We start from the raw sequence: 11,785 nt of genomic DNA, 5'->3' as shown, positions 1-11,785 counted from the left end.
TAGATGTCTAGATATTGGGATGTCATGTCCTTCTTGAAATATACACATCTATAATATAGCATCATCAAGTATATAAATTTTCTTCTTGAAATAGAACAAGTCATCATTGACATAATAATCTTGATATTGTACATTATCCATCTTTAGTTGATTAGTAACTATCTTGAAATAAGCATTATAATGCATAGCTTCTATCCATTCTACTCCTCTTGTTAAGTCTAAACACACACTACTAATAGTAGTGATTTCTACCTTGTCATTTGATTCAAATTTTAAGTTGGGTCTACGCAATAAGATATCTAGCATAGTGTATTGTCGCCTTTGTTTGTATTCAAGCTCAATATCAAAGAGTTACAACTGCTCTTTCCAACAATGATGTTATAATTTTATATTTTTCAGAAGCAAATTATATAATAGAGGTAGGTGGTGAATTCCAACAATCACTGGCTTTTTTAGCAAATACTGTCACCACATCTTTTTAGCATGTTTAATTTTTAATTGCTCTTGATCACATACAAAATGATTACACTCTATTCTTTTGAGCTTGAATTGTTATATTACTTCTTGTTATAATTGGAAATACACTAGGTAATTATTTGTAGAAGGTGAAGTTATATTTTATAAATATCCAAGAAACTTTAATAGGTTCCATCCATATAAGAAGAATGGAATTCTAATTTTAATCCAAAAGTGCTTAAATTTAGTATAAAGTGCTCAAAAATACTCTTTTTAGAAACCTCAATCATGTATAAAATTCAATTGTCTTATTACTTTTATAATTAAGCAATTTTGATTTCTGTTTGCAAGCCTTAATCCTAGTTAGTAAGCTTTGGTGAACTGTAACTCCTAATTTGATTGTCCACTTAGCACAAAATTTTGCATACAAATGCCACTATAAGTCATTTATATGTTCAAAAAAAAAACAGTCCAATTCAACTTACATATTGTGAAAAAAAACCCTAAAACCTCACTCATGTTACTTGGCCACAAACTTAAAAGTTGATGCAGATGTTTTAGTAGTAATTTCTCCTTTTTAAATTGCTAAATTCAATTCAAAATTGGTGTATGGCTTGATCTTCAAGTCTTCTAGCACTATGCCAAATTTCACCTTGATCCAAGTAGTAGATCTCTAAATAATAAAGAAATCCTACCCAACTTCAAACTACCAACTTCTAATACTTTCTTGTATCAAAACCTAGATATCTCTCAATTGTATCATTAAATTAAGAAAAAATTCTATATATACTTAGTGTATCCAATCAAAAAGTATTATCAAAGTTTGAACTATAAATGTGATACAAATTACATAAACTAATCAAGAGTACTAGCCCTGATTGTATTTTGTAAATCCCAAATTACTAATATAAACGTTGACTTTGAACAATAATTACAAAGTTATTCCAAATCTTCTAAAAATAAGTCTTATGCCTTTAAAATAAGCTTAAAGCTAGCTCATCAATTTTAATTACCAATCTTCAAATGTCCCTTTATTTTATCTTAGGCGGTTGTTTTAAAGGTTAAAGATCTGATTTTGAACTTGTTCCTTAAATGGTCAATCCTCAAGTATCAATTTAACCTATCATAGTAATTTTTTAGCCCAACTATACTCTTAACTTAATTCTAATATCAACCATATTAATTCTTTACTTCTTTTAATATGGTTTTATTAATTCATGGCCTTTTTAAAGTAATAAAAGAATTTCTACAACCTAGAAGGTAAAATTACTAATCAATTCTTAATCTATTAGCTATTAAGATAAAAGATTTAACTAAAAAGTATTTATAAAAGCCATATTTAAATATCTTAAATTATTATTGGATTGAGATGATTATATATTAATTAAAAAATTATTTTTGATTATATTTTTAATATATATTCGTATCACAATACAACGGCATGATTCATATGCTACAGATTGAAGGCCCCTACTTAAGTCTTTTTGAAGAATTAAGCCAATAGCAAAGTTGGAAGCATCAATGTTAAGTATATATGAAAGATTGGGATTATACAATTTCAATATTGAAGCAATAATTAGTGCCTCTTTCAACTCCTTCAAGGCCTTTTTTTGTTCGAATTTTTACTCAAATGAGGCCTCTTTCTCCAATAAGCTTGTTAGTGAGGTAGCAATGTGTACAAATCATCAAACAAAATGGCAATAATATCCAACAAGGTCCAAGAATGAGCAAACTTCATAAGCATTCTTGAAAGTTGGCCAATTTTTTAGTACTTTTATCTTGTCTTGCTCCATGCATATGCCTTTGAAGGACACTACATGCTCCAAAAAAGTGACTTCCAACTTACAAAGTTCACACTTTGATTGCTTATAATAGAAGCGACTATCAAGTAGTCGATGCAATACTTCTCATAGATGTTGCTTATGCTCTTGAAGAGTTTTACTATAGACCAAGATATCATCAATAAAGACAACTATATACTTACCCAAAAGATCCTAAAATAATCTATTTATATGACCTATAAAAATGACTAGAGTATTAATGAGGCCAAAAGATAATACAAGCTACTCAAAATATCCATAGTGCATCTTTTTTATATCCTCTTTGGAAATAGAGGTTTGCCAATAATCACTTCAAAGGTTTAATTTACTAAAGATAGTTATACCTCAAATTTGGTCAAGAAGAGCATCTATACATAAAAGTAGATATATATTCTTGACAATCTATTTATTGAAATTCCAATAATCAATACAAAGTCAAAGTCCACCATCTTTTTTAGATGCAAAGAGTATAAGTACTCTCTATGGCAATATGCTTTCTCAAATAAAGTTCTTCTTTAAGAGTTCATCCATTATCTTTTGCAACTCTTGAAGTTCATTTGATGCTAGGCAATAAATTGGCCAACTTGTTGATTTGGCTCCAAGCAGTAATTCTATTTTGAAGAAGGCACCTTAATCAAGTGGCATACCTTTAGATAAGTCAATTGGAAAAACATATCAATATTCATGTATAAGTTGCTCTATCCCTTTTACTCTTTTAGCTATCTTTCCTACCATTGAGGGAAGATTTGGAACGACCATATATATTAGTTGTTTATGCTATATTTGCTTCTTCATAAAGATCATTCCTACAAATAAGCCCTTAGCCACAAATTATTTTTCTATCCCACTTGATATAAGGACATGAAGAGTCATCATGTGACTTCTATCTTTGAAAGAGATTGTCCTTGCTAGTCAATCGACTTATTTATTCTCCACCTCTACCTATGGCATATCAAGCATAACATCATATCTAAGCTTTATTACTTTAAATTTCTCCTTAAAGGCATAAGTGTTACTCAAGCTCAAGATTTTTTCTTCACTTATCTCATTCAACATGTTTTTTTGGTCATTTGCTAGGTATATACTTACTCTTTTGATTTTCTTTGTTTTAATCCCAAGTCGATTGGCAATTACCATTGAGATGTAATTTTTTGTAGAGCTGCAATCTACAAGCACTTGATATGGTTGTCTTCTTAGTCGACCTATTAGACATACCACTTGACTCTTTTGATAGTTATCTAAGGCCATACTATTTGTCTTTGAGAAATGGCAACCAATGTCATTACTAGCCCTTAGTCCCTTTATTAGAGAGTTTCATTTTCTTACTCTACCTCTTCATCAATCTGGTGACCCTTGAGATTGTAAAGCTGTCGTGATTTGTTGGTACTTGAACTTTGATATTTCAGACAGTCTCTGATTTGATGGCTTGGCACTTGATAATAAAAGTACAATCCCTGTTACGCCAATGTTTGTTGTTACTATGGTATCAATGGTCTTTGTAGGGCATCAATTTTGATCGCTATTGGTTATCACACCATAATATTAGCTAGTGGCATGAGACTCTGCATTATAAGTCGTATCCCTTGATTTTTAAAATCTATAATATTGACCCTCTTTGCAATCCTAACTACCTCCTCAAATATTTGTGACTTCTTTAATTCCACTTCTTGTCGGACCATAAGTTTCAATCCTTATATAAATTGATTCATCATCTTTGCATCTAAAACGTTACAAATTTGAAAACATAAAAACTTGAATCAAAAGACATAATCTTGTATCAACCTAGATTGTGTAAGATTAGCCAACTGATCACGTGTTAACTTTCTTGCATTGATGGGTCGAAATTGACTCCTAAGCTCAGTCTTAAATTCCTCCCAATTACAAAATCTACCTTGAACTCCATAGCTTTGAACTTGATATCACTACCAAATTGTTGTTGTACCTCTCAAATAACTAGAAGCATATATAATTCCTTCATTGGTATTTGTCTCAAATAATTAAAAGTATTGTTGCATGTTGAAGAACCATTGGCATATATCTTCTTGCTTTAAGGTCCCTGAGTATGTATCGGGCTTACTCAATTTCAGCCTAGCAAATATCAACTTCTTTATCTTAGAAGCTTCTATTTGCCCTTAGAGAGTGGCTATCTGGCCTAATAGGTGTTGTATCTTAGTTTCCATCTAGGATTGCTCTACCATATCTACCATGCTGTAATTTCTTTACTAAATTTTGCTATTATAATACCTTCTCCTTTCCTATATGACTTCTTAAAGTAACTCATTAATGTCCCAAAATAATATTTGATGTGATCACAACAATTGACTTCTAATTAAATGATGGCTATCAACACAGTATCAAAGAATAGATTAATATTCACTTTGATACTAATGAAACAAGAGTAGATTTTTTAAGGTCTAAAACCTTATCAACTCTATAACAACAAAGATCTCAACACAACATAAGATCAAGCACACTAGAATTAAACTGAAAGTAACTATATAGAATGGAACATGAAAGTTAGAATGAGTAAAAGAGAATAAGACCAAAGACAACCAAATAGAATAGAACAAGAAAAAGCAACCAAACTTTACTAAGAAAAAAAATCTGAAGCCATACATAATCAAATGTCCAAATGGTCTCAACCAATTCTATTTATATTTTATTCAACTATCTTAGAACTTTTTAGAATGTCCTTAATGGTAAATCCTACCAAGATAATTGCCCTTCTAGAAGCTTCTAGAGATAGGTCCTACCATGATAACCACCCTAAGTCTTTTTAGAAGATTCTATGGTAGATCTTATATAAAGTACCATCCTAACCTCAATTCTAGAAACTTCCCAAAAATGACTCCAACTACATATTTCTATGTGAAAATAATACAAAAGTCCTATCTATGCCTTGTTACATTTTTCTATTCAAAAACATATTGCTTGGACATTAGTACTTCTACTACCTACCATTTGGCCCATCACTATTCATTGGATTTTTAAATATAAATCTCATTCTAACAATCACCTTATAATAAAATTTATATTCAAAGCAAGAATTGTGGCAAGAAATAATAAACAGATCTATGGCATCGATTTTTAAGAAACATTTGCTTCTCCTATTTGTTGAAAGTCTATTTGATTTATCACAAAAATTTCAACTTAATAAGGTTGGTCCATTTATCACCTTGATGTTATTACTGCTTTTTTAAATAAAAATCTTATTAGTATCATCTACATGCTATAATTACCAAGTTGTATTATTTCTAAAAAAGAATATTTAATATATTATCTATTATATTCTCTATATAGTCTTTATTAATGTCCTTGAGTATAATATTTCCATATTAATGCATATTTCTATTGTTCTTGTTGTGTTATGTAAAAACTAATTTGAAAATGTACTAGATATTTAGTTGTAGAAGAGTTTAAACTTATTTTAAAGTTTGATTTACAATCTAAAATAATGCATAAAATTTTAGAAACATCCTATGGCATCTTTAAATAATCCAAGTAAATTCATAATTACTTTAAGTACATTGTATCAAATTTAAAAAAATAACCTAAATAAATCTTTTTATATTCTAATCAATTTTTAAATAATTTTTAAATAATCTTTAATATATTTTAATTAAATCTCAATTACATTCTAATAAAAAATTAATCAAATCTTAATTAAATTTTAATAAAATCCTAAATAACTATAATAAAATCTTTATTAAAATTCCAAAGCAAAAAAAAACCTTAATATTTAATAATTTTAATTTTAATTTTGGCTCAAAATTTGTATAACTCTCAATTTCTTAGTTAAAAGAAAGTCCAATAATTTTGAAGAAGATCAAATATATTTAGTAGGAGATAATCCTCATAATCTACTTGGATGTTAGTCAACCTCATTCACTAATCTTAATACTAATCTCCCACCACCAACATTTCTTGATTTTATTATTTAATTGCTTTCACTATTTGCAAATTTATAGAAAATGAAGTTTGCTACTAATGATCAAAAATTTTATTACAATCCAATTATCAAATTGTTGCATATCTTGGAAACCCTCTTTGGTCCTTCAAACTCCAATTTTTGAGACCTCAACCCACTTGAGTTTCAATAATCTTGAAATTAACTATTAGATCTAATTCAAACTTACAACACACATTTGAACCAATTATGATCACAAATCTACAAATTTTTAATTGGGGTTCCAATACAAATATTACAACATGGTCCAAAATATAAATCCTTCTTATTTCTCAAAATCGAACTCATCCCAAAACAACCATGACTTTGCAAAGTTGTTACAAAATCATTACAAACTCATCATTCAAAACCAACTCTAAAGGCACCTTCTCTTGTCTCCCTTCAAGTCCTATTCTCTAACAAAAGAATTAAAACATACAAGGTGAGGCTGGTTTGTCAAAGCCACTGCCTTAATCAATCTTGGTGCCATGTTCCACTCATCAAACATCAGCTACAGAGCTCTGCGTTTCTCTCTCTCTCCTGCAGAATTTGACCCATTGAGGAGAGGGAACTCATCGTCGAATCCAAGCTTGAAAAGACATCTTCCGAACATGTCTTGGTTCTATTCTGACGACAGATTCAAAAGTTTTGAGTCATCGCCATCAGAAAATGGGGAGCCATGGCAAAAATTGCATGGAAGTCAATGGCCTTTGCATGCTAGAGTCCAGCAGAGAACGAGACCTTTAGAAATCTAGTGACGCCAAAAGCGGGCTGCGAAAAAGAGTGTGACCTCAAGACTTCGGGTGATGGGGTGGTGGGATCTGCTCTACAGAATTTAGGGCTTGGTCCGGAATCCTAAGTTTTCTGAGGCCAATTTAGTGTTTTGCTGACCAACGTCGCGTGTTTCCTGGTGGTCGCTGAGCATTTCGTGCGTACTGTTGCAGCTTCCACAAGAGTTGTTGGGATCCTCCTGAACCAAGGTTTCGGTAAGGAATGTAGACACGAAATCGGACTGGGAGTTGTTCTGTTGTTGTTCTGGGTGTAGGACAAGGTTGATCTGTGAGGACCATCGGTCGGTTTTTGGATTTTTCGGACTGATTGGACTGAGCAGGCTTGCATCTTCGTCTGAATTTTGCAATCACCATTGACGAGAAGTTGGGCAGGGCCTGTTCGAAGAGGCGCAGTAGGGCTTTGCTTCAGATTTCACGCCGGAGGGAAAGTTTGACATCATTATTTGGTATAAGATTCGACACCTCAAGAGGATTTTTTACATGCATGATGTTCCTGGATCTCTACTTCCAGCATGTCTGGGGCGATTCCGATCCTTCTGGACTGTAGAGAGGGCAGACAATGGTCGGGCCATGCATGCATGTAAGCGCCTTTATGTGGTGTGGGATACTCTAACTTTTGCCGTGAAGACGATTCAGGTGGTTTTTGGATGCTACCATGGACCTCCTTGTAGACTTTGAGGAAAGGAATCTCCTAGTTTTTCACCAGATTTTACGTCGTTCAAAATAGTGTAGTGAAATTGACGTGCAGATTCGAGTTGGCAACACTCTGATGCATTGTGATCGCTCGATGACCTCGTGCGAGCTTCATCCCCTGTTTCAGAGAAGGAGGCGGCATCGTTATTGTGCAATGAATGCGGCGTTGGATTGGTGCAGCATCTGAATGCACTGCCAGCTGACGTGACCGATCGCATGCAGATGGTCATCCTCGAACACCCATTATTAATAGTTGTTGAAACTTAAGTTGAAACGAGGTGTAAGTTGCAAACTTTGCTCTTTATTGATGCTTTTGTAATTCGTATTGGAATTAAACATCTTCTATTTCCTTTCTATGTACTCTCAAAACCTCATGTATGCAAAATGAAGCAGTGCAGCATCTACATTTGACAGGAATTTCAATTTGCACATTTCCTTCTTGCTGTATGTACGATGAAGCTTTCATATCTAGTCAGTACCATCTTTTCCAATCTTGTGGAGGGGTTGCTGGTGCAGCGGCGTTGCCTTGGGCATTTTCCTTAACTGCCTGAGGTTGCGATCCTTCATCGTTCCCACCAATCTCATTATTTCGAGGCTTGAACTAAGTCTACACCTTACACACAGCGATAGTGAGGTCGCTAATCTCCACTTTTTCTGTGGTGTAATTAAGGTCAGTGTCCTCTGGCAGCTTGAACCTCCTCTACTCTGATCTCTTCTATCTTCAGCCCAGGTAGGGAATCATTTACACAGTCATTGGGCGTCTCCTTTGAACCCATTCTGGCGTTCGCCATAGTTCGGGCGTTCCGGGCGAATCATCTCATTGGTGAGTGGTAATAAATTGTTCCCCACAGTCTCAACTAGTTCTGGCTTGTCAAAGAGGCCGCTACCACATCCAAAGAAGGGCTTAAATACTTCACTGCGGATGATTCACTAGCAAAGAATTATCTTCCACGCCACGTGTCGTAAAGTTCATTTTGAGAAAGTACTCTGCCTTGCAACAAGAGCTACTCACTTAAATGATCAGTTATTCAATCGAGCGTAGTTCGAAAAATTGGACTGAGAAGTCACTGTTTAAACTGCTCTTTTTCCGTGATCGCCAGCATCCAGCACGCGAACAGACCAGAAATGCAGTGACAAGATTTGGAGAGGATCTAGAGATGGACCCTAGAATGAACAGAAACGACTTTAGCAAAACTAGTGGGAGGCAGAAGCGGGGACAAGAACGGAATACTCTTGAAGCACGAATATATTCTTACACAAACCCAGTATGCTAAGTTCTCTTGCAAAAAGTACTACGACATTCTGTATGCTTCGAAACGTAATATAGAAGCAAGAATGTTCAGGTCTTCAAACATGCGGCTCCGCGGACAGCATTAATTGATGTTGAACTTGACAGTGGGTGGCACTGTGCTACATTACCTGCGTGGAAATGTCTTGACAGGTAAGTGGACTTCTTAGTTTCTATTTGGAGGCTTGAGTGTTGGATTAGGTGTGAAACTAAGCGAAAGATTCGGAGTTGACTATGGTTCCACTGGGCTTCGCTTGTCACGTGTTGAGGCTTCGAATCAAAGTTGACTACTGTCACTCACCCAGGTTGGGTGCTACAGTCACTGCTCTTACTAGGACTAGTTACATGTCAGAGTTGCAGATTAAACCAACAAGGTCGTGGTGGTACGTGCTCTATCGCCGTGTTTTTAGCTAAGTTTCCTGTCAACTTTATCCATTGACGACCCACTTCTTGAGCTCGTCTGCCCACTGTCCAGTCCATGATAAGCGCCACCGATCGGTGTTGAGTGATGAAATCAATTTCTCAATCAAAGCAGGTGGATGTTCTGACGTTTGTGTGATTTAACCAGATTTACCAAACTACACCGAAAAAATAAATAAAAATAAAGAACAAGAAGACATCATAACACAACGGTTGTAGCTGTCAGTGAAACGTATTTCAATGAGACTCAGTACGGCGTTATACATACATACTTCCGCTAATTCCCGCAAAAATCTAAGAGTCGTTGAGACTGCCACATGCGACTCTTGGTTGATCAATCGCTAGCTGTACACAATTTAACAGTCATGACATTTGGTTACTACAGGACGCTATCAGACAGCATCTCATGCGCGCATGGTGGCGACTTGGTCGGCCGAGTACCAGTAATCACAAGAATGGTTCATTTGATCTGATCGCCATGCGTGAGGTGAATTGTCATACTCCAGCGCCCTCGAGCTAGAGGAGGGGCCGTAATCATCACTTGTATCATGAGATCTACCACTACAATGCCGATTGTAATCGTCATCTGGCTGATGACTGCCTAAATATCCACCCCCACCGCTGTTGTAATTGTACCCGCTCGAGGAGGTCGCTTGGTGGTGATCATAGCTCGGCGTGTTGTGTAAACTAGAGTATGAAGCGGAATTGTAGTTGCCGTGAGAAGATGGATTGCCGTCAACGAAATCCTGATACCCGGCCATTCTGCTGCTCTGATGGTACTGTGGATAGTATGACTCGGACCTGGTGTGATGCGATGTGAGATGCGGGTCGGAGTCATGCTGTGCGTGGGCCGAGGGAGACGAATAAGGAGAGGCGTATGGAGATGGGCTCCTGGAGTTGGGAGCATCAGTGACGCCGCTAGCTCGACGATTCTCGGCCTCCCTGGCGGCTACGACCTCGTCAGCTGATCCTGTGAGTTTCTGCACCAAGGTCATGAAATTCTCACTGCTCGAATCGAGCACTGTAGTTGGGACCTTCTTGGAAGGTCTTTTGCGCTTCTTCTTCTCAGTGGTGCCTTTGGCGGGTTTGGAGTTGTTGAAGAAACCGGTATTGCTGCTGCCTCCTGCCATGATGTCGAATGGCCTGTGTGTTTGTGGGTGTGAGTGCGTGTGATCAGTCACTGAGTGGGTGACTAATGCGGATCGTGGGACGGCTTCCAGAAGTAAAGACCACAAATATACAGATGCTGGTTCAAGGAATATCTAAGAAACTTTCGATCCAGTTTCTGAGAGCAGAGATGAGGTGGTTTGAAACTGGTGAAGTTGGGGGAAATTCTTGTCCCGCGAGTCCTTGATGAATCATGGAACCTGTCACAATGAATAAGATAAAACCTTTGAGAAATTCAGCTCATGAAAAAAAAATGCTGTGTAATGGCATCTGTTCAATGTTTATTTTTTCGATATGAATTTTCAAGCTTTCTATGCAATACTCATGAAGGGATGCCACTATCTCCTCATGAAACCAAGACTGTGATTGTCGGTTATCCTTTCATACATCTCATTCTCCCGCTACTATCTTCTAGATTCCTCCGTCGACGACGTCAACGAAAAACGAAATCTCCATTCAATAAAAACTCTTGTATCCTTCTGCCACTGAACTGGCTAGCCCTCAAAACTACAGCAACGCATTGCCGTGCAGATTCCATTACCGATTTCTCACACTCCACCACAACCAAGCTCCCTCACAAAACCCTCATCTTAAATTCTTAATTCACCCTCAACATCCACGCTCCCTCACAATCCCCACGTCTCCCAAATTCACAAACCCTCAGAACGCCCCCAGAACTTGAAGACATGCACAATTAGGAGCTGTACACTTACTGACAACTAAAACCAAACTTTCTCCGTAACGGTCAACTGAATTAAGCAGCCGTGTCGCCGTCCCGACGATCCCCTTTCTATTTGAGCACCTGCCTGCCGTTAAGGATCAGCGAAATCGATCCATCGAGTGAGTAAATCTAGAAGTGCGAGGGGGGTGGATGGGGGGGAAGCTTGAATGGCGGTGAAGATGGAAGTGCGGTGAGATGGTCAATATATGCAGTCGGGGGCGCATTTATGCGGCCGCAAAGTCAATCAGACGCGCTCCCTGTCTTTTTATAGGGGACCTGTTTTTCTACGCACTCGGTTTCTCCCGGTCAAACGAAGACCCGCAGGGACTGGCCCCGGGCATTGGTGGAATTCTGTTGCCGCTCCGCACTTCTAGGGGAAGCGCTGGATGAACACGAGGCTGATTGTGGGGTTCCGTGAAGAAAAAAGGGATGGATGAGCCGAGATAAGGGTCAGAATTTCAATGCGGGAAATTGAGACCGCCA

General features: G+C 36.7%; 1 protein-coding gene across 2 annotated transcripts; it reads right to left on the bottom strand.

Moving 5' to 3' along the window:
• Nucleotides 1-9,627: 9,627 nt before the first annotated feature.
• LOC112292224 (uncharacterized) lies at nucleotides 9,628-11,486 on the bottom strand. Of its 2 annotated transcripts, none has more exons than XM_024540499.3 (2): nucleotides 11,295-11,486; nucleotides 9,628-10,781 (listed from the first exon to the last, which is right to left on the bottom strand). In XM_024540499.3, exon 2 carries the CDS (start codon nucleotides 10,542-10,544, stop codon nucleotides 9,819-9,821), a length of 726 nt encoding a protein of 241 aa, XP_024396267.1. In that variant the 5' UTR covers nucleotides 10,545-10,781; nucleotides 11,295-11,486; the 3' UTR covers nucleotides 9,628-9,818. The 2 variants fall into 2 exon arrangements, with proteins under 2 accessions (XP_024396267.1, XP_024396268.1); XM_024540500.3 differs by lacking the exon at nucleotides 11,295-11,486 and adding an exon at nucleotides 10,969-11,276.
• Between the last annotated feature and the right edge of the window lie 299 nt (nucleotides 11,487-11,785).

Source organism: Physcomitrium patens, chromosome 15 (genome assembly GCF_059467195.1).
Source record: "Physcomitrium patens ecotype Gransden chromosome 15, ASM5946719v1, whole genome shotgun sequence".
NCBI lineage: Eukaryota > Viridiplantae > Streptophyta > Bryopsida > Funariales > Funariaceae > Physcomitrium > Physcomitrium patens.
The sequence above is the reverse complement of the archived record's forward strand: the minus strand, read 5'-3'. Positions and strand labels throughout refer to the sequence as shown.